The following is a 22,221-nucleotide window of genomic DNA, read 5'->3' as shown; positions in this document are numbered from 1 at the left end:
TGAACGATGAGTGATGAGACAAGGCGGAGACAAAAATCGCACATAGCTATGCATGGAAGTGACTTATATCACCATGAGCAGAGGCAATAACCGATGTGTAACCAGTTGATTGTGACTTTTATATCGGATTCGATATAATTGTACTTTATAGCATTTTGTTTTATAATGTTCCCTTTCAGGAACTCGAGCTGCATCTCAACGCTTTAGGAACGTGACTGTGTTGTAAAAAAATAATAAAAAAATAAAAATCCTGGGAGGGGAGCATGCTAAGTCGGTTCTCAAGGAAACTGTTCCCGAGCTTCCGAGAAGCCGCTGAGGCGGATCGGCACGCGAGTTCCTGGGGCTCGCAATTGGACATCACAGAGGGTTTTCGAGATGGGGGGGTGGGCTTTAAGAGCTAGGCTTAAGGAGCTATAGAGTTGGGGGCGGAGCACATTAGGTCGGTTCCCGAGGGAGCAGGCTGCGCACATTCGGCGCACATTCTCTGCATGATCAACGCATATTGCGCCATACTTATTGTGCCGTGCATTTCCATGTGAACACTCTGCTCCCGGAGAGCACTCCTCGAGGGGGGTGCTCTCACGCCTCGTGGTTCCAGTAAGTACTTTCAGGGTTTGTGACCCACGCCGTAGCCAAGCTACATAACTTGTACGGCTCATGAGCAGAAAGTGCCTCCGTCCGGAAAGTTAGACAAGCTCTTTCTGACACAAGCTCCATGTCGAGGTCTCCCGTTCGTACCCGACCTGCACACTGAGGTGTCTAGGTCATGGGTGAAGCCTTTTTTTGCCCGCCCCTTCAGCCCCTCTTTTTGACGCTGTATTCACACAGAGCTATCTCTCTCCCGGGATTGCCTTCTCCCTCAAGACCCTGTTATTACCCACAAAGCCCCTGTATAATACGTTGGCATTAATGGTTAAGACTTATGCTTCAGCAGGTCAAGCCGCTGCTTCCACACCATGGTGTTCCTCCAGGCGTATCAGGCATTAGCTAGATGTGGGAGGTGCCCCGGGCTGCCATTTTCCTGGCTCTCAGAGCCACTAAAGAGTGAATGACTAAAGAGCAGTGAGTAATGACTTAGTTTTTTTTATTTTCCCATCGTAACTACTGTGTTTTACGAGACATTCTTCATTTGAATAACATCATTCGAATGTTGACGATATGCATGTATGCATGATCTTGATTTTAATAGTGATCTCGTTTTCGGTATGTAATTCTGACGATTCCTAAATGAAGAGTTTTCAGGTTTTATAGCTCTGGTTTTAAGATCTTTTCACCCAAATAAAAAAGCAAACTGTTTAAAAAAATTGTGTATTTTAGACATTTTGTTCTTTAGAAAATTTTAATTATTCAGAGGCTTATTTTTGGCAGTGAAGTTATTCCACACAATTTTTTTACACATATCCGTATTCTTGCAATGTGTTTACCTGATAAAATATTTCAAGTATGCTAAGTATTTGCATTTAATCTCTTAGTCTCGGGAGTGTTGCGTTTTTACAAATTTTGCCTCAAACTACTCTCCTTTAAAATCAATGAATCCAATTATTCGTTCTATTTGTTTGTGGTTGTGCTTCTGTCCTGATGATGCTGCTTGATATCTGCTACAGATGCACATACAAACAGAAGTGAGTTTGTGAGTTTCTTGCCACGAGCCGAGACATGGACAAAGCGGGACGATGTCTGACATTTAAATCAATCTGATTTAATTACAATACAATATATTTCTAAATGATAAAAATGAATTACCCAAAAAAGTGTATTTTATTGAAACACTTTTAAAAAGTGTTGTAGAAACATAATATAATACACATCTCTATCAGCCTGTACACTATCACACACAGTGTAAACACTCCAATTCAGATGACTTTGGGCATTTTACAGCACGATTCTCAGCGGTCCGAGATCAGCCTTTTTTATCATAATAATCATAAGAATAAGAACAAGAAAAAGAATTCAAAAATAACAAATCCAACTGCACAAACTATAATATATCGTATAGAAATTGCTTTTTGACCTAACATCTGCTAGCTGCACTATTGAGTCACGTTCATTTTGGTACTGAGGTACAAACAATTCAAATAAAAATAATTGTAATATTTTTTTAAATGTTTATCATTTCCTACTATTTGATTTGAAATTGTATTAATCTGCAAACTTTTCTTCTGCAAACTTTAATCTGCAAGATTTTTTATCTGATAAATACATTTTTTTTTTTAAGTTTTAGTGTGAAAACACTTGAGAATTTTGTAAACCTGTGATTTTTCTCTGATTGCTTTTGTTTCTATACAACAAAATCGCCATATAGTGATATTCATTTTCATCAAATTGTTGAAATATTTCTAAGCTAAGAAATATGTTGTCTATATCCGATGCAGAGAAGCTCGTCCATGCGTTTATGACCTCCAGAATAGACTACTGTAATGCATTACTAGGTGGATGTCCTGCTTCATTAATAAACAAGCTTCAGTTAGTCCAGAATGCAGCAGCCAGAGTTCTTACAAGGTCAAAAAAATATGATCACATAACCCCGATCTTATCGTCCCTACATTGGCTTCCTGTTAAGTTTCGAATAGACTACAAACTATTACTTCTCACTTATAAAGCACTAAATGGTTTGGCTCCTGTGTATCTATCCAGTCTTTTAACACGCTACAATCCGCCACGCTCCCTGAGATCTCAAAACTCTGGGCTTCTAGTAGTTCCTAGAATAGCAAAGTCCACTAAAGGTGGTAGAGCATTTTCACATTTAGCTCCTAAACTCTGGAATAGTCTTCCTGACGGTGTTCGGGGCTCAGACACACTCTCCCAGTTTAAGTGTAGATTAAAAACGTATCTTTTTAGCAAAGCCTACACATAACACACATCACATCATAACCTTGTGCTCCAGAACATCTGATCACATGCACATTATCAACTTGTGCTGTTAATATCATGAACAGCAGCTACGCTAATTCCTCTCCACTGCTTCTCTTTCTCCCCATCCCGAGGCATCCTGAGGTTGCTCCAGCTCCAGTCACCTCCCACCTCGTGATGATTACGGACCTTTGAAGAAGTAGATGCCGAACTCACAAACATCCTGAACCATCTAGAGACGTACCAGTGCCATTTGGATCCCGCTACATGTGTGGAGTTTTGACATTGGACCTCCTGGAGTGTTTAAAGGCTCTGGCATGGAGAAGCTGATGCTGGATCTGTGGTGATCACAAATGCTGAGCTTATAAAACTCGGAGCTACTAACCATATAGACTGTTTAAGACTGCAGAAAGAACATTACTTATAATCTTATACTCCAGTAATCATGTTAGTTCTCACTGTCCAGTGTTCTGTATTGTTGAAAGATTTATGATCAAACTCTTGATGTCACCCAGATGAGGATGGGTTCCCCTTTTGAGTCTGGTTCCTCTCAAGGTTTCTTCCTCATAACATCTAAGGGAGTTTTTCCTTGCCACAGTCGCCACGGCTTGCTCATCAGGGACAAATGCACACCATTCACCTTCACTGTTGATTTGTGTAAAGCTGCTTTGAGACAATGTCTGTTGTGAAAAGCGCTATACAAATAAACTTGACTTGACTTGACTTGACCCTTAGGCAATAACAGTCGGTTTTGGATGAAATACATGTAGCTCCGGAACTTTCCTCTGGACATGTTTCTGTTCATATCTGGCGAACATGCTAATTACATATATACATGGTGAAAGGAATCCTGACCCAATATGGCTCTTATTCCATACTTTAACACCATGTAAATCTGTCACCATGTAATTCGAATTCCGTCTAGACTGCGGCTCATTGGAACCAACCTGGAACCATACAACAAGACGATGAGACGCTCTGGGATGAAATGGATTGTAAAAAAATCTAGTGAAGAACATCTTTGCCAAGTTTTAGAAGAGGCACGGCAAAATATTTCAGCTGAATGTTCAGGTGAAACGAAGTGTCCAGATACGTGTGTAAAGCTGTGATGATTTTTCAATGAAAATAAAGTGCATCTGGATTTGTTTGGTCAAGGGACATTTTTCATACTGTTACATTACCTGAGATTGTTGCATAGAAACAAAAGGAGAATGCACGTATCTCTGAGACACCAAAACTCCACACTTTTTTTTTCAATCAAACATTTAAAAAAATAAAACTTTTAACAAAACTAATAGTTTTTAAAAACCTAACTTTATATATATATATATATATATATATTTTGTATATAATAGAATTCACAGTTTTTGTATTATTTTTTTCTACAAACAGGAACAAATGAATAACAACCTTAGTCTCACAAAATAAAATTTACACATCTTCATTCGCCTTAAAGATATTTCTGAATATTTTATCTTATCGTTTATAAAGCCACGTTGTCAATTCTAAACAAAAATAGCAATTTTTGGCACATTTAACGTCCAACCTTTCACAGGATATCAGCAAACGATTCTCTATCATGTCGCAAGAACTTCATAAGCCTCCCAGGCAGAGGAAGCTTGTTTATCTGTCTTAGTCTCTTGATCCCAAGCTGCTGACGAATGTTTATCCGGCAGAGATGCATCAAGGGTCGAGGAGGCGCTGCACAAAACAGAGTTATAATGTTATACAGCCCATTTATTCACAAATAATGCAACTGATACAACAATTTACATTTGGTTTATTATGACATATAGAATACGTGGACAAAAGTTGTGGATGCCTAAACACAAGATTATGTGCTTTGTGAGCATCTCATTCCACTTTGAGTGCCTATTTGCTTTTATTATAAGCTCCACTCTTCTGGGAAAATGATTCCCTTGGTGCATTCAATAGGGTTGAAGTTCTATAGCAAAAGATCTTTCATGTCTTCATGTATCTGGATTTGTGCACAGGGGCATTGTCATGTTGGAAATAGGAGTCTCCTATTTCAAGTGAACTGCATCCACAGCCAACCTACACAATTGTGTACCTTTGTGGTAACCATTTGAAGAAGAACCATATATGTCTAAAAAAGACAGTTATTCCTATTCTTTTTTATATAGTGTAAGAGGTAAGGTGGACCAAATCAAGCGTGGATACAAAAACTATCTAAGGACCTCTGGGTGTAAGGTGGGAATACACAAAAGATTAAATACTAGTCCATCACATGAGCCATGCACAGTGCACAACTACTTGTTTGTTTTTGGAAGAAAACCACAGAACTCACATGCACCAAAACCAGCACAGATGTTTCTCTGAGCTCAGGTTTGAGCTGGGGACCCAGGAGCTGTGAGGCTTCTGGTGCACCAGAATGACTCTAACTTCCTCTCATATGGCAAAAATATGGATTAGTACATTTAAATTGCCTCCAGGTGTGATCATGCATGTGCCTTGTGATTGACTGGTTACAAATTGGTATTCCCAATTACAAAGTATTTCCACCCCTTGCCAAGTATAACCAGGACAGACATTGGATCCATCAACTTCCTGGCTCGGATAAAGAATGCCCTGTACCTAATACTACAGTTTGTACCAGAAACGTAGGCAACTCAGGATGTATAAATGGAAAGTTAACAATTTTATACACGGAATTTGACATACTTGCTTTCTCTCTGATTTCAGCCCATTTGCTGTAACTATTTAGGTAGTCGTTAAGTCTGGAACAGAGCTTCACATGACCCACGTAGTCCAGCAGGATGTCTATGATAGGTCCAGCCCAAATGGTAGCCGATGGCCTAGAGATGATCTCGCAGAACTGTTGGAGTCACATATTTGAACATTAAAACAATATCCAAGCAAGTTTCAACTTACGTTTTTAATGTACCATTGCTTTTTACCGGGATACCTCAAGGGTTTGGTTTTGGTGCAATTTGCAGCTCGTCTGTTGGATCGGACCACATGGACCAGCCTTCGATCCCCACGTGCATTAATCCGCCCATGACCCTGTTGCCGGTTTACCACCATTGCTTCCTTGGAGCACTTAGATAGATACTGACCACTGCAATCCAGGAACAGCTCACAAGAGCTGTAGTTTTGGAAATGCTCTGACCCAGTTTTCTAGATGTCACAATTTGTTAAACTTGGTCAAATCCTTATACTTGCCCATTTTTCCTGCTTTTAACACGTCAACTTTTTGAGGACAAAATGTTCACTTGTTGCCCGGTAAATATATCCACCCACTAACAGGTGCCATGATGAAGAGATAATCAGTGTTACTCAATTGACCAGTCATAATTTTATAATGCCATAGTGTTATGCCTGATCAGTGTATACCTGAAAATAATTCCAATAAATAGACATTAAGCACCAGTTCTGTACCTTAACGCTAGTCTCAAATGGATCCTATGTTCAATACCAAGGATGTTCCCTTGAGGTTCCCCAACATTTTATCCTAATATTTACCTGTAAACTCCTTTCAAAACTTTCCTCACTGATGTAATATAGCCTCTCCCTTCTGTCTCTGCTTTCTTTAATGGGCGGGTGAGTATTACTGCCGTAGTCACATTGGAAACATGATAGGGCATCGCAACCATTATCCATGAGGTACTTAATCATCGGCAAGTAATTAAAGCAAAAGAGTAAAGCGGCCGGGAATTTGGTGGGATGAGTTGTAAGAATGGAGTTGATATTCGCACCATAGCTGACCAAAAGCTTGACCATTTCCATGCAGCCCTTTCTAACTGCAACAAGCAAAGGATTGAAGAAGTCCAGGTTTGGGTTGGCACCAGCCTCCAGGAGCATCGTGACCCCCTCAACATTACTGTTACACACGGCACAATAAAGCGCAGTGCTGCGATGATCCTCATACATTTTGGACCAATCATCAGACAGCCTAAAGTTGACATCAAGTCCGGCGTTGATCAGAATTTCAAGAACATTGTCTCTGTTGCGTTCTGCAGCCAAATGAAGAGGACTGATGCCACACTGCTTCAGCTTTGCCCTGCTAGTTCTTGGTATTAGCATGGCAACGACTCTGAGAAAGCAAACAAATCATGCATTTAAGCCTAGTCAGATTAACTCAATGCCAACTTATAGTATGATAGAATGAACCTTTTTTTTACTTACCCATCATGACCATTTTTAGCAGCAATATGAATAGGAAGTAATCCAGCATTGTTAGATTTGTTAACATCAGCACCTTTGGACAAGAGAATCTCCACAACTTCACTGTGACCATTTTTAGAGGCTTCAAACAATGCAGAGGCTCCATCGTCAGCCTTAGTGTTGATGTCTGCACCTAAAGGAAAAGAAACCTAATAAATACTAAGTAACTAGCTTATCACTACCACTACATATGGATTAAACCTTCACTTCATGGTTGGTGACCTTGCAAGTGGTACTCTAGCGTTTATATTTTAATTTGCTGTTTACCTTTCATGAGCAGGAAGCTAAGAACCTCGGCAGCACCACACTCAGCTGCTGTAAACAGTGGGTCTATGCCATAAATGTTTTTAGCGTTCAGATTTGCTCTTGCTTGCAGCAGCATCTTGCACATCTCCACATTTTTTCTGGGCACTGCTTCATGCAGTGGTGTTGTCCCCTGCACTGAAGCCCTGGTTGTCAATGCGCCATATCTTAGCAGAAGACCAACAGCTTCCTCGGTTCCCTTTTCACAAGCTGTGAAGAACAGTATTGTAAATATACAATTTTTTAATTGCTTTGACTTATAGAGTACATTAAACCAGGCCTACATTGTTAAAAAACAAGGTGGTATCAAAAGGTTTCTAGATTCTCTGTTTACAAGAAAGTACTTTCTTTATCTATGTTTACACACTATCACCTGTAAAATAGTCCCCTTGCACAGCAAAACAGCACACCCAGCATTCCTGCCACTTCTGGAATGTTTTTGAGGCATGTCAAGCACCTTCTGCGAGTCACACTGGATCTTCGCAACAGTATCAAAAACACTGACCTTTGAGCTGGATCTTCATCTTCAGGAAGAGGAGCCAAATCTGGTGAGTAGGTTGGGTGCGGAAGAGAGATCATGTTGTTTCTGGCAAGAAACTCACGTGTTAGGAGAGCTCTGTGACAGGGTGTTCAACTTGCAGTCGATGATGAAATAGCAGATGTGGTAACACACATGATCAGAATAGCACCAGTTGCACAGCTCCCGATGTACACAGGACGATGTCTTGAGGTACACTGACTTATAAAGATCGGTGCCCCCTGTGACTGTGCCTCCAGCCTTGTGCTGCCATCTGTTGGCATGTTACAAAACTAGTCTCGAATCTTTTTTAACACCTCGACTTAGTGGTAGTGTGCCAAATTTTGTGCCAGAACATTACACGGTGTAGAAGTGGTGTAAAAACATTGTCAGCAATAGAAATGGTGTTAGTACCGTCTTCAATCAGACATGTAAAGCCAGCTTTATTGCTAACACACAAAATAAATCTATATCTATATTATAATCTATATTAAAATATATTTGCCTTTGTATAGCGGAGTCTCCCCTTGTTTGTTTGCCAGGTTCGGATCCGCACCTTTCTCCAACAGATAATGAACACAATCTAAATGCCGGTGGCTCACAGCCAAAAGAAGCGGAGTTTGGCCCTTCAGAGTGCGTCTGTTCATCGTTTCTGGTGCAGCTGAAATCACACAATCAAATACTGTCATGGGTGGACATCCAAACAGGAAACACAGGACGGTTCGGGATGGCATGGACTACAAATTACTCCTTACCACTTAGCAAAACCTTGAGACACTCCAAATGGCCATAGTAAGCGCACTTGTGCAGAGGGAACCAGCCCTCCCGATTGGCTTCCAGAAGGTTTCTGGAGTTGCTTTGTATTAATTCACTTAGGGCCTTAGCGTCACCTTTCCAAACCGCTGACAGAAACGGGTCAAAATCACTGGAAAAAAATGGCACCAATTAACATGTTACAAACCATATTAATGATCAATTAACAATCATTTGGTTATTTTATTAAAAAAATACGCACTTGACCGATTTGACAGTAACCCGTAGAGATCCATTGTATCTTGTCCAGGAAATCACTTCCTGCTTGTCTTTGCGGAAGAAATGCTTTTGAACATCTCTATAGATTGATGTGCTTTGTTCATTACTGTAAGGATGATAATGTTATATTGTGAAAACAGGCTGTAATTTACTAAAAACATGACATTTAGCAACAAGATTGGACTACTGCCCCCCAGTCCTGGCAGATCTGCCTCTACTAGATATTTGACCTTTGCAACTGATCCAGAATGCAGCAGCATGACTTGTTTCATAACCTCCCTAAGTTCTCCCTCACCACCCCACTGCTACATACAAAGCCAAAAATACACCAGCAGCTGGGTCTTTTACCTTAGAGCTCTTATCTCACCCTGCTCTACATTCCCCTGATCTTCAACCCTTGCACCACTCTCCCTTTTATCTTCAACCCCTGCACCACTCTTCCTCTGCTCCTCAAACTCTGCACCACTCTCTCTCTCTGATCCTCAAACCCTGCACTTTATGCCCTCCAATCTTAAACCCCTGCACCCCACTCCTTCCGAAGTTCAACCCCTGGACCACTCTTCCTCTGATCTTAAACCCCTGCACCACTCATCCTCTGATCTTGAGATTGTTTGGGATTCTAAACACCTGGTAACAAAACATTTTTGAACATTTATTTCGATGATAAAATTATGTTGTCTTAAAAACATTAGCAAAGAAAAAGAAACTGTTGTATTTGCTGTACCACATAATTTGGTATGAAAAGTGCTAGCAGTGTTATAAAGACTAACCTATCTGATAGGCTGCATGGTGGATCAGATGGTGGATTAGCCGTTGGAATAGCTGGTGGATTAGCAGGAGGAGGGATGTTCTGAAATCTTTGGAGGGCTGAACGCTGGGTCGTCAGTCTCGAGGGGTGAGACCAGTTTTGCTGAGTATCAGCTAGACTTCGCTCGATAGCTAGCTGCAGAAGCTGCTCCTCAGACATGTTAGCATAGATGCTGTAGTCCTCTGTGTCGACAGGAGAAGTGGTCAGGTTTGGGGCCGACACCTGGGCAGCAGCCATTATCCACCTGGAGAAAGGACATTCTGTATTTCAGTTTATTCCACATGAATACAGTATGACTGCAAAAGTTTGTGCCTTGTATGTATATATATATATGTTATCTCTTTTTTTAAATGTCCTGTTCTTAATGATATACAGCAACCTGGATCAGGTGAAGGAAATAATCAAGCTCAGTTCGATTGTGACAGAAGATCAGTAAGAAAAGCCTTCTAGAGCCTTTTAGAGAAGAAAAAGATGATGATGAAGAGGAAGAAGAAGGAAATAAAAAAAAGAAGGGGAGGATATAAAATAACTAGTTTCAGAAGAAGAAAACAAGAAGAGAAGAAGGATGTAGTATAAGTAGTATGAGGAGAAGAAGAAAAGGAAGCAAAAAAAGAGAAAAAAGAAAAATAGAAAAGAGTGAAAGGAGAAGAAGGAGATGACAAATAAGAAGAAGAAGAAAGGGAAAAGAAGGAAAAGAAAAAGTAGAAATAGAAGACAAAAAACATGAAAAATAGATCAGAAATAATAAAAATTGAAAAGGAAGAAGAATAAAAAAAATTGGAAGGAGAAGAAGAAGAAAAGGAAGGAGAAATAAATGATGAGGTAGAAGTATGTGAAAAAAAGGATTAAAAGAAAGAAGAAAAATTGGAAGTAAAGAAAGAAAAATTTTATAAAATGAAGAAGAGGAAGAAAAGGAAAAAGAAGACATGGATCTAACCATAGATATAACCATAACCCATGATACCTCCAACCCACATCTCCTCCAGTTTATTCTAAACAGCTTTGAAATTCATTACATTTTTTTTAGATCATGTGCATAATAATATAGAAGGAAAACGTTTCCTCTGATCTGAAAATGAAGGAAACCTGGGATCATCTTTAATAACAGCAGCAGGAGTTTGGAGAACTTCATATAAAACTTACATCATATAAAACACAAAAGTCAGGAAAACGCTGATATTTATCCTGATTAAATCCTGATATCGAGTTGATCACGTACCTCTCTGAGTATGAACAGAGACCAGAAAGCTGGATTGGTGTAGATGTTGTAGATCTTTAGTGGAGAAGTTGTGCTCTTTCAGAGTCGTGTCTCCTGAATGCTGCTGCTTAGTGGAGAGCCGGATTATTAAATTCAGTGCTGATGTGAAAGCAATCTGGATGTAATGCTGTAAACAATCCTGTGACCTCGAACTCATCATTACTTGGCTCACACGTTGGCATTAAGGCACGTCTGGTCTGAAGGACGAGGGGAAAATTACAGTGGGAAGAATTCCAGCAGTACCCCTGCAAATAAACAAACCGCTTAGTGAAGCAAAAACATCAAACCCACTCATGGTTTTACAGATTTGCATGGGTTTTGGAGCTTCAGCTTTGCTGAACCATGATGAAGCATACCAACAGACCTCTGGTCCTTCAGAATTCATCTGTGAAGATGATCACAAAAGATGCAGTTTTACTGACACAAGTGCTTTGAGGTCTTTATCAATAAATACATCTTCTTCCTGGTTCATTCTCAATGAAATTATGGTTAAAAAAATAATTTTTTAATAGGAAAAGTCAATATAATGAAACTATTGGAACATCTGACGTTTATTATTAGAAGTATTGGAACATCTAAACATCTGACTTTTCTCTTCTTTTGAACTAGGAGACCCAAACCTGTTCCAACATGACATAGTAGTGCACAAAACAACCTCTATAAAGATCTGCTTTGCTTGGGATGGAAGTGTGTGGAAGATCTCCTCCTATAGAGCTCCAGCACTATTGAACCCCATTGAGGTCTCCTCACCTTACCTACATCATTACCAGTCTGAATAAATCTCCACAGAACCTTGTGGAACATCTTCCCAGAGGAGTGTACTTATTATACAAGCAAATGGAGACTCAATGTGGAATGAGTTGTCCACGCTCTGTGAGCTGTGGGTCTGATGACATTCAGGAGCTACGTTGTGCTGCAGACCTGGCTATTAGGGCCACCAAAGAAACGGCTAAGGCTGTGGGTCGGTCCATATCAGCCCAAGTAGCCACAAAAAGGCATCTGTGTCTCCCCCTGTTGGACATTCCTGACACGATGCATGAAGAGTTCTGTATCTCAGCACCTGTCACTGAACAGCACCTCAACAATGATGGAACTGTAATGATTCGGTGTTGAAGATGAGTCTGAGATTCTCTTTGCAGTCCGGTTCCTCTTAAGGTTTCTTTTGCAAGGAGTCTCAGGGAGCTTTTCTTTCTTCACAGTTGCCACTCTTTCACTCAGAAGGGATCAAATTATAGAGACCAAACTTAGACATTCATATTTTATAACCTCTTTATCTGTGTAACGCTGCTTTGGGATTTTTTTGGGAAATTTCTTCACAAATAAAAACAGCATTCGGACAGTTTGAGTCTCTAAACAGGAAAAAAAAGACAAACTGAAATGAGAGGAAGAAGAATAAGAAAAGGAAGAAACAGAGGGGAAAAAATAATAGTCATAATAATAAGAAGAAGATGAAGAAGAAGAAGAAGAAGAAGAAGAAGAAGAAAAAGAAAACGATAAATATATAAAAGGAATGGAATTAGAAGATGACAGAAGAGGAGAAGAATGAAGAAGAAGTGAAAATGAAAAGAAGATAAGGAAGAGACCACACAACTTTTCTTTATTTTTTGTACTTTCTTTTATCTCTTTTATTTTCTTTCATTTTCTTTCTTTCTTTCTTTCTTTCTTTCTAAATAACATGTACAGAACTCAGACGTGCGCTTCGGCTCATCGTCTTATCATTTTAGTATAATTTTATAATTTTCGGTATATTTTAAGGTTTATTCAATATACTGAATAATTTATAATTATATGGTTAACAACGACAAAAATCTGGTATGAGAACATGACTGAGTGAAACACAAACCGACAGTTACATCTGATACATTTTTTTTAAAACAGAAAATAAATATATTTTATATATATTATATTTAATGAACTGTAAATAATTACATTTAACACAATCATTATAAACAATTATAAACCAATATGCCATGTAGCATGTACATTTATATCAGATAAAATAAATAAAGCAAAGCAGAGGTGACACACACACACACACACACACACACACACACACACACACACACACACACACACACACACACACACACACAATTAGGATACTATCTATTTCTACATTACTGTATCGCCATCGTTTGGTTAAAATGATCTCTCTCTCTCTCTCTCTCTCTCTCTCTCTCACACACACACACACACACACACACACACACACACACACACACACACACACAATTATGATACTATCTATTTCTACATTACTGTAGCGCCATCGTGTGGTTAAAATGATCTCTCTCACACAAACCCAGACACACACACACACACACACACACACACACACACACACACACACACAGACACATACCCCACACACACACACACACACCCAGACATACACACTCACACACACACCCAGACACACACCCCCACACACACACCCATACACACACACACACACACACACACACACAATTATGATACTATCTATTTCTACATTACTGTAGCGCCATCGTGTGGTTAAAATGATCTCTCACACACAAACCCAGACACACACACACACACACACACCAGACACACACACACACACACACACACACACACACACACACACACATACACACACACACACACACACACACACCAGACACACACACACACACACACACACACACACACACATACACACAGACACACACACACACACACACACACACACACACACACACACACACAATTATGATACTATCTATTTCTACATTACTGTAGCGCCATCGTGTGGTTAAAATGATCTCTCACACACAAACCAGACACACACACACACACCCAGACACACACACACACACACACACACACACACACACCCAGACACACACACACACACACACACACACACACACACACACACACACACACACACACACACACACACACACACAATTATGATACTATCTATTTCTACATTACTGTAGCGCCATCGTGTGGTTAAATGATCTCACACACTCACACACACACACACACACACACACACACACACACACACACACACACACACACTGTAATACTGCTAAAAGTTTATTATAATTTATATAATAATTGTAATTTTTGACATGCAATACAATCTAGCAAAATCCCTACGTACATGATGTTTCCTTGGTACATCACATTGCTGCTGAATCCTGCTCTCTGATTGGTCAGGAGGTATGGGTTTAGTTCATTCACTTGAACAGCAGCGCTTCTGTACGGATGTGTTATTGTTTCCATAGCAACAGTTCTTTGACAGGATGTTGTACAGGATACTGCAGAGGTTTATGGAAGTGTCAGCGCGTTGTCACAGTCAGTTTGAAGCTACAGGAGATCTTTTTCACCCTGCACATCGTGGTTGAGGAACCTGATTAATCTTCCTGGAAGGCTCCTGAGACACTTCAGTCCATTTATTCCCAGGAACTGTCGTATTTGGACGCGGCACAGGTGCATGAGACTCTGAGGAAGCACTAAAGAGGAGGAGAAATGATACGTCTCATCATGTTTTACTTTTAAGCGTTAGTGGGGGTGTAAACTTTTCAGCTTGTAATATATATAGAGTATATGTATTTATTTAATGTTTTGCCCCAGTGGTCATCTCATGCACACGCACAGTACGTACTCGATTTATCTCTGATTTGCGTCCAGGATTCGTCCCGTTCCAGCAGTTTCTGGAGATTGGAGCAGAGTTTTCCCTGAGAGACATAATCCAGGAGCAGGTCAATGACACGTCCCGTCCTGACACAGCCCGAGAGAGCTGAGAACATCTCACAGAACTGCAGAAGAACAGGAGAAACATCTCACAGAACTGCAGAAGAACAGGAGAAACATCTCACAGAACAGCAGGAGAGCAGGAGGAACATCACAGAGAACTGCAGGAGAGAAGGAGGATCACCACTGCAGCTACTGCTGGGGTAGCCTTACTCTAACGGTTATTGTTTTTGTTGTTGTTTTTATTGTTATTGTTTTATTGTTGTTGTCATTGTTCTTGTTTTTGTGTTTGTTGTTGTTATTGGTGCTGTTGTTTGTTGTTGAAGAGTTGTTATTATTGTTGTTGAAGATACTAGTGGATTATATATATAGATAGTCTGTTTTTTGTTGTTGTTGAAGATAAGAGTAAGGTATATATACAGTTTGTTATGGTGTTGTTGTTGTTGTTGGAGATAACAGTAGATTATATATACAGTTTGTTTTGTTGTTGTTGTTGTTGTTGTTGTTGTTGTTGTTGGAGATAAGAGTAGATTATATACAGTCTGTTTTGTTGTTGTTGTTGTTGTTGTTGTTGTTGTTGAAGATAAGAGTAAGGTATATATATGGTCTGTTTGTTTTTATTGTTGTTGAGGAAGATAAGAGTAAGTTATATATACAGTTTGTTAGGGTGTTGTTGTTGTTGTTGTTGGAGATAACAGTTGATTATATATATACAGTCTGTTTTGTTGTTGTTGTTGTTGTTGTTGGAGATAACAGTTGATTACATATACAGTCTGTTTTGTTGTTGTTGTTGTTGTTGTTGTTGTTGTTGTTGTTGTTGTTGTTGTTGTTGGGGATAACAGTTGATTATATATACAGTCTGTTTTGTTGTCATTGTTGTTGTTGTTGTTGTTGTTGTTGTTGGAGATAACAGTAGATTATATATACAGTCTGTTTTGTTGTAATTGTTGTTGTTGTTGTTGTTGTTGGAGATAACAGTAGATTATATATATACAGTCTGTTTTGTTGTTGTTGTTGTTGTTGTTGTCGTTGTAGATAACAGTAGATTATATATACAGTCTGTTGTGGAATGATCTCACAGTATATATGATGCAGTACCTGTAAACATGGGAGTGTCTCCGTCTGGCTCCTGTTGTAGGTCGGATGCTCTTCAGCACCATACTCACACTGAAAACATGCTCCTGCATCACAGCCGTGGTCCAGTAGGCATTTTATCATGGCCATGTTCCAGACGCTGAGCATCAGGCAGGCAGGAAAGTTGCTGGGGCGTGTAGGGAGTGAGGCGTTAACGTTAGCTCCATGCTCCAGCAGTAATGTAGCCATGTGGACATCACCCTGCCTCACAGCCAGCAACAAGACATTGAATGGGTCCAGGTTTGGATCAGCACCAGCCTCCAGGAGCATCCTGGTAGCCTCTAGGTTCCTGTTATGTACAGCAAAGTACAGCACCGACACGCGACGGTCTTCATACAGGCAGGAAAGAGCCCGAGAAAGCAGGAAGTTTACATCAAAGCCAGCATGGATTAGGAGCTCCAAGGCGTGGTCCTCATCGTTCTCGGCTGAGAGATGCAAGGGGCTAATGCCGCTGCGTCGGAGTACACTCGCTTCCGTGATCGGGAGGAGTTTGGAGATGATCCTGAAAAAGAGGCAGAAGAATGGTAATATGAAACAGTACTGATTTCCATTACATTCCAGTTCACTCGATTACACACTATCGCTAATAACTTCTAATGCTGATGCTGATGTGTCATATAATCAATCAAACATCTGGGATTATTCAGTTCACCTGAGAATCACAATCAGCTCCATCACCAACCTGCACATCTGTACACAACACCTCCTCTGATAAAGTCTTTCTGTCTCTGTTTGGTTTTTTTCTGTTTGTTTGTGTTTCTGTTTATTTCTGTTTATTTGAGTTTCTGTTTGTTTTTATTTGTGTTTTGTTCGTTTGAGTGTCTGTTTGTGTTTAAATGTTTGTGTGTGTCTGTTTGTGTTTGATTGTTTCTATTTGTTTTTGTTTGTGTTTGTATTTTTGTTTGTGTTTATTTCTGTTTGTGTTGGTGTTGGTATTAGTGTTGGCGTTATACCCATGGTTTCCATGTCTTGCTGCCATGTGAAGAGGTAAAAGTCCGTCCTTTCCTGGTCTGTTAGCATCAGCACCATGAGACAGAAGAAGCTCCACAGCATGTGTGTGATGATTCCTGCAGGCCTCGTACAACGCCGTGGCCCCGTCTTGCGCCTCGGTGTTTACATCAGCACCTGCCCCAGTACACAACACAACACAACACAACACAACACAACACAACACAACACAACACAACACAACACAACACAACACAACACAGCGCTGTTACAATAAAACAATCAACAATTGATACTGTTAACATAGAAACCATAATGCAAAGCCTTTTGTCCAATCAGAATCCAGGACTGCTCAGGTGTTACTGGTTTTCAGAGTGAAGAACTGACCCCTGTGGATAAGGAAGTGAAGAACCTCCAGGTGTCCACACTGAGCAGCAAGGAACAGCGGAGTGACTCCGTAGATGTTCCGTGAGAAGATCTTAGCTCCATGTTCCACTAACAGCTCACAGATCTCCAAAGCATCCTGAGACACTGACTCGTGCAGAGCTGTCCATCCATCAAAACATCTCTGATTGACATCTGCTCCATGTCTCAGCAGGAGATGGACCATGCGAACGTTACTTGTAGCACACGCTGAGCATGGAAAACAAAAATACACGTTTTCATCACTTTTCTTAATTTCTATTACATTGTACATTAATATTGAAGAATCAAACTGTGAAAGAACATGTCTGGAATTCTGTAGTAAACAGAAACGAGTTAAAGAACCCAGAAAATATTTTATGTTTCAGATTGTCCAAAGTACCTCCATCCAGCTTTGATGCAGCTCTGGAAACTCATCAGATTCATGAGGTCATCAACTGGATTGGGTTTTAGGTCATAGGAGAGTCTTACCAAGAGTTCATTTTTGAGTGCTCTTGGCTCCTTAATGTGCTTTAAACCATCACTTGTCTTGTGCAGAGGAAAGTGTGAGTATAGAGTCAAAAGCACTATTAGTGCTACTACAACAATGTTGGCATTTAGACTACAACTTATGTACAAATCCATATTATAGCAAGACACACTCAGTTAAGGCAAAAAAAGAACATCTCAAGAACTTTAAATGGATCTCCAAGTACAGATTTCAAAACCATCAAACACTATGACGAAACATGCTCTCATCAGGACTGGCCAAGGAAAAAAGACCAGGAGCTACCTCTGCTGCAGAAGATAAATTTATTAGAATTACCAGTGTAACTCCTTCTTCTTTTTCATCTTATTTCAGCTTCTCCCATTAGGGGTCGCCACAGTGGATCATCTGTCTCCATACCCCCCTGTTGTCTACATCTGCCTCTTTCAACCCAACTACCTGCATGTCTTCAATAACCACATCCATAAACCTCCTTCTTGGCCTTCCTCTTTTTCTCCTTCCTGGTGGCTCCATCCTCAGCATTCTCCTACTGATATACACTATGTCCCTCCTCTAAACATGTCCAAACCATTTCAATCTCGCTTCCCTTGCTTTGTCTCTAACTCCAAAAATGGCTCAGGTACAGATTTCATACATGTTCCTTGATGCAGTCCAACCTCCACCTTGAACCAGTCTGTCGTTCCTACTGCACACTTCACTGCTGTCACACTGTCCTCATACATGTCCTGCACCACCCTCACATACTTCTCTGACACACCAGACTTCCTCATACAATACCACAACTCCTCTCTCCACCCTGTCGTACGCTTTCTCTAAATCCACAAACACACAATGCAACTCCTTCTGACCTTCTCTATACTTCTCCATCAACATTCTCAAAGCAAATAATGCGTCTGTGGTGCTGTTTCTGCATGAAACCATACTGTTGCTCACAGATGGTCACTTCTTCTCTCAAGAATTATCAGCCTAACAAAACACTAAATTCCATAAACACTTTTATTCAATTTGCCGACATACTGTATTTTAACATGCACTGTTCAGAGGAGACTGTGTGAGTCAGACCTTTATGGTCAAATTTGATCAAAGAAAGCATTACTTCAGAAAAACAACAAGCAGATGAGACTGGTTTGCGCCAAGAATCACAATGATCTATTCAAAGATCAGTGAAACACTGTTTTTGGTCAGAAAAGTCCAGATTTAAGATTTGTTAGACTTACAGAGGGTAAACAGATATTTTCTTGGTGTGTGCTTTCCACTGTAGCATGAAGGAGGAGATGTGAAGGTGTGGAGGTGCTTAGCTGGTGACACCTAAAAGTGATTTAGTCAAAATTGAGGTCAACAATTGGGACCATCACTGGTTTTCCTACAAGACAATGACCCAAAACACACCTGTAGGTTCCGTAAGATTCCTTCGGTCAAGATGGAGAGTGATGGAGTGATGTATCAGATCACCTGGCCTCTACAATCACCCTACCTAAATCCAGGTGAGATGGTCTACCATGAGTTGTAATGAAGAGTGAAGGAAGAGCAGCAAACATGCGCTCAACACCTCTGGGAACTGCAGAAGATTGTTTGAAAACCATTGCAGGTGCTCATCAAAGCTAAAGGTGGCTACTTTGAAGAAACATCATTTCATACATGTTTCTTTCATAGTTTGGATGTGTTCAGTATTCTACAGTGTTCAGTATTACTGTACTGTAATATACTTGAAATATACTTTAAAACAATCTGACAACAAAAAGAACAAGAACAATTCTCTTTATTTGAATACAAAAAATTTAAATAAATATAAAAATATTGTAAAATATCATGATTAAATTCACCTTCATACAGAGGTGTCTCATTGGTTACAGTGGGAATTTTGGGATCTGCCCCTTTCTCCAGAAGATACTCCACACAGAGGAAATGCTCCCGGGACACAGCGAGGATCAGAGGAGTCTGGTGTTTACGGGTTTGAGAGTTAATCATGTCAGGAACAGCTGGAAAAGTGAAGAGCAAAAAAAGACGTGATGAAACGTGATGATGTTTTTATTTGACTTGCTGAACTCATCCTGACCTGTAAGCAGCAGCTTCAGACACTCCGCTTTTCCATAATAACTCGCCTCGTGGATCACGGTCCAGCCATCTGCGTCTGCCCTCAAGAGATCCCTCGGAGATTTCTCACCATCAAGAATATTTCTGACTTTCCTCACGTCTCCACCACACACAGCCGACAGCAGCTGGTCCTCAGTCCTGTCAATCACAGGTCAGAGTTCACATTGGAGTTTGATGAAGGATATCATCAAAGGTATTTTTTTTATTCTAGGTACTCAGCAGGCGTGAGGGAGATGACTTGGAGGCCATGAAGAGTTCTCCATGTCACACACTCCTGCTCACTGATGCTGGTTGAGCTCATCCTCTCTATCAATCACTGGAGGAGATCTTCTGTCCTGCTTCAATTACAGTGACAAGAGGATGCAAAAGTATTAGCGTGATTATACATACATCATCTTCATCACCATCATCATCATCATCATCATCATCATCAACATCTTAGCTATTGTCACCATCATTAACATCATCATTATCATCATCTTCATCCCTATCATTGTCATCATCATTTTCATCATCATCATTGCCTTCTTCTTCCTCTTCTATTTCTTTTATTGCAAATACTTTCATCATAAATGTCATTACTGTCCTCCCCCTCATCACCATCATGAAGATCATCATCATCATCATCATCACAATCATCATCTCCATTATCATTGTTGCTATCTCCAACTTCATTCATCTTCATCATCTTCATTACGTTTACCACCATAGTGACCATCACTATAATCATCATCATCACCATCATCATCATCACCATCATCATCATCATCATCACCATCACCATCACCATCATTATCATTACCATCATAATCACATCATCATAATTATCACAATCATCATCTCCACCATCACCATCATTGATTTATCAGTCCAGAGGATCTGCTGAACTTTTTCTTCCAGTTCCTCATGTTCCTCCTGTTTTCATGTGTATTTTCATATTTTGAGTCTCTGCACCGTGTTTTCATGTCTGAGATTTGGCTTTTTGATTGCAATCCTTCTCTGAACACCACTTCTCAACAGACTTCTCCAGACAGTAGATAGGTCCACCTAGTTTTCTCCAGGTCCTTGCTGATTGCACTGAAACCTGAAAACTATGTGTCTTTCATCCGCTACATCACGTTTCCTTGGCGGCCCACAGCGTCCTTAATATCGCAAGTTTCTCTCTGCTTCCTCAAAATAGCTTAAAGAGCATTAAAACATTTTGAAAGCCCAGTCTGCTTTGAGATCTTTGCCTGGGAGAGACCTTGCTGATGCAGTAGAACTACTTTGAGTCATGTTGCTGTGCTCAGTCTTGCCATGGTGTAGGACCTGTGGCACAAACCTCACCTTACTAGCAGAGTTTGTTGGTGTCTTTCCCAGACTGAAGCTCCTACAGATCCTCCTGTTTCTGTTTACACTTAATGACTGGGTTTCAACCTACAGATGAAATTGATGATCATCAGCACCTGTTGGGAGAATTGGTGGATCATGAACCTGACAGTGCTGTCTATCATATAATATTCTGTCATTTATATAAAGAAATTTACAAAATAATTAAGTATCAATAAACTTCAAAGCAAAGCAAAATACCGACTAACCGCACACACACCTATGTAAATTATATAATATTCTCTTTTTTTGGGTTGTTTAAATGATTTATTTGAAGTGTGTATGTATTTCAGCAGGGACGGTGTTTTATCTATAAGAAAAGGTATTTGAAATACGAACGGTGTTTAAGTGAAACCTGGACTTTTGATGTTACACGTGTAAATAATGGATGATAGTGCGATGTATTAAGGTAGCAAGCAAATCACACACACACACACACTGAAGCTGGATTCTGAGTTCGTATTGAGCAGGTGAATTACAGAAAATTACCGACTGTTTGGCACAGTGTTGTGTATAGAAGTAAAGCAGAGCATGCTGGGAGAACGTCCTACCTGGTCGAACTCCACCTGCCATTCTGGGCTGCAGGTTTGCTGTAAAAGCGTGCCGTGTGATCCGCCTCGTCTCTGTCTTCTGCACCATGGACCTGTGGACATGATGGTTGTGGAATATTTGTGTCAGGGATTCAGTGACACACAGAATGATGACTCAGGTGTTCTGGCTGGAGGGGTTCCAGTCAGGAGCAGGGGATCAAGTCAGGAGCCCCCCAAACCTCAGCCTGGTTCACAACATGCCATCGGACCCTGCTGAACACACGAGACTTCCAGAGACGACTATAAATAACTTCAGAGTGTCTTCAGACTCATCAGATTCTCTACACATGAGAAGTTATTTACTGACTGTAACTACTGTAGCTTTCAAATTCAATCCAAAGCCACAGCACTTTTTACATTAAACACTGTACCAAAGAGGCTTTACAGGAAAAATAGATGTCAGGAAGCAGTCCCTATCGCTTTAACCCTAATGACGGTACCAATGGCAAGGAAGCACTCCCTGAAACCTTGAGAGGAACCAGACTCTACAGGAAC

At 40.3% G+C, this 22,221-nt stretch overlaps 2 protein-coding genes across 2 annotated transcripts; both read right to left on the bottom strand.

Annotated features, from left to right (window-relative positions):
• Nucleotides 1-3,460: 3,460 nt before the first annotated feature.
• On the bottom strand, nt 3,461-11,091 carry LOC124377444 (ankyrin repeat and SOCS box protein 2-like). Its single transcript, XM_046836929.1, has 10 exons — nt 10,915-11,091; nt 9,658-9,939; nt 8,871-8,993; nt 8,611-8,780; nt 8,361-8,516; nt 7,303-7,548; nt 6,997-7,168; nt 6,334-6,904; nt 5,533-5,686; nt 3,461-4,551 (listed from the first exon to the last, which is right to left on the bottom strand). Exons 2-10 carry the CDS (start codon nt 9,930-9,932, stop codon nt 4,400-4,402), a joined length of 2,019 nt encoding a protein of 672 aa, XP_046692885.1. The 5' UTR covers nt 9,933-9,939; nt 10,915-11,091; the 3' UTR covers nt 3,461-4,399.
• Nucleotides 11,092-14,009: 2,918 nt separating this feature from the next.
• LOC124377445 (ankyrin repeat and SOCS box protein 2-like) lies at nt 14,010-21,133 on the bottom strand. The gene is made up of 9 exons (XM_046836930.1): nt 21,095-21,133; nt 19,984-20,103; nt 19,731-19,906; nt 19,498-19,653; nt 17,152-17,397; nt 16,770-16,941; nt 15,781-16,318; nt 14,594-14,747; nt 14,010-14,441 (listed from the first exon to the last, which is right to left on the bottom strand). The coding sequence occupies exons 2-9, from the start codon at nt 20,067-20,069 to the stop codon at nt 14,296-14,298; spliced, it is 1,674 nt and encodes a 557-aa protein (XP_046692886.1). The 5' UTR covers nt 20,070-20,103; nt 21,095-21,133; the 3' UTR covers nt 14,010-14,295.
• Nucleotides 21,134-22,221: the final 1,088 nt, after the last annotated feature.

The sequence above is a fragment of the Silurus meridionalis genome, chromosome 23 (genome assembly GCF_014805685.1).
Source record: "Silurus meridionalis isolate SWU-2019-XX chromosome 23, ASM1480568v1, whole genome shotgun sequence".
In the NCBI taxonomy this organism is placed as follows: Eukaryota; Metazoa; Chordata; class Actinopteri; order Siluriformes; family Siluridae; genus Silurus; species Silurus meridionalis.
The sequence above is the reverse complement of the archived record's forward strand: the minus strand, read 5'-3'. Positions and strand labels throughout refer to the sequence as shown.

Excerpts from the sequence above, each read along its gene's own strand:
- LOC124377444 (XM_046836929.1), bottom strand. The coding sequence starts at position 9,932 with ATGGCTGCTGCCCAGGTGTCGGCCCCAAACCTGACCACTTCTCCTGTC. Across the intron at positions 6,905-6,996 it reads GCTAAAAATGGTCATGATGG|AGTCGTTGCCATGCTAATAC; the intron begins GTAAGTAAAAAA and ends TTGCTTTCTCAG. Across the intron at positions 4,552-5,532 it reads TGAAATCAGAGAGAAAGCAA|CGCCTCCTCGACCCTTGATG; the intron begins GTATGTCAAATT and ends TGTTTTGTGCAG.
- LOC124377445 (XM_046836930.1), bottom strand. The coding sequence starts at position 20,069 with ATGAGCTCAACCAGCATCAGTGAGCAGGAGTGTGTGACATGGAGAACT. Across the intron at positions 16,942-17,151 it reads TCACTTCCTTATCCACAGGG|GTGCTGATGTAAACACCGAG; the intron begins GTCAGTTCTTCA and ends GTACTGGGGCAG. Across the intron at positions 16,319-16,769 it reads GCAAGACATGGAAACCATGG|GATCATCTCCAAACTCCTCC; the intron begins GTATAACGCCAA and ends CCTCTTTTTCAG.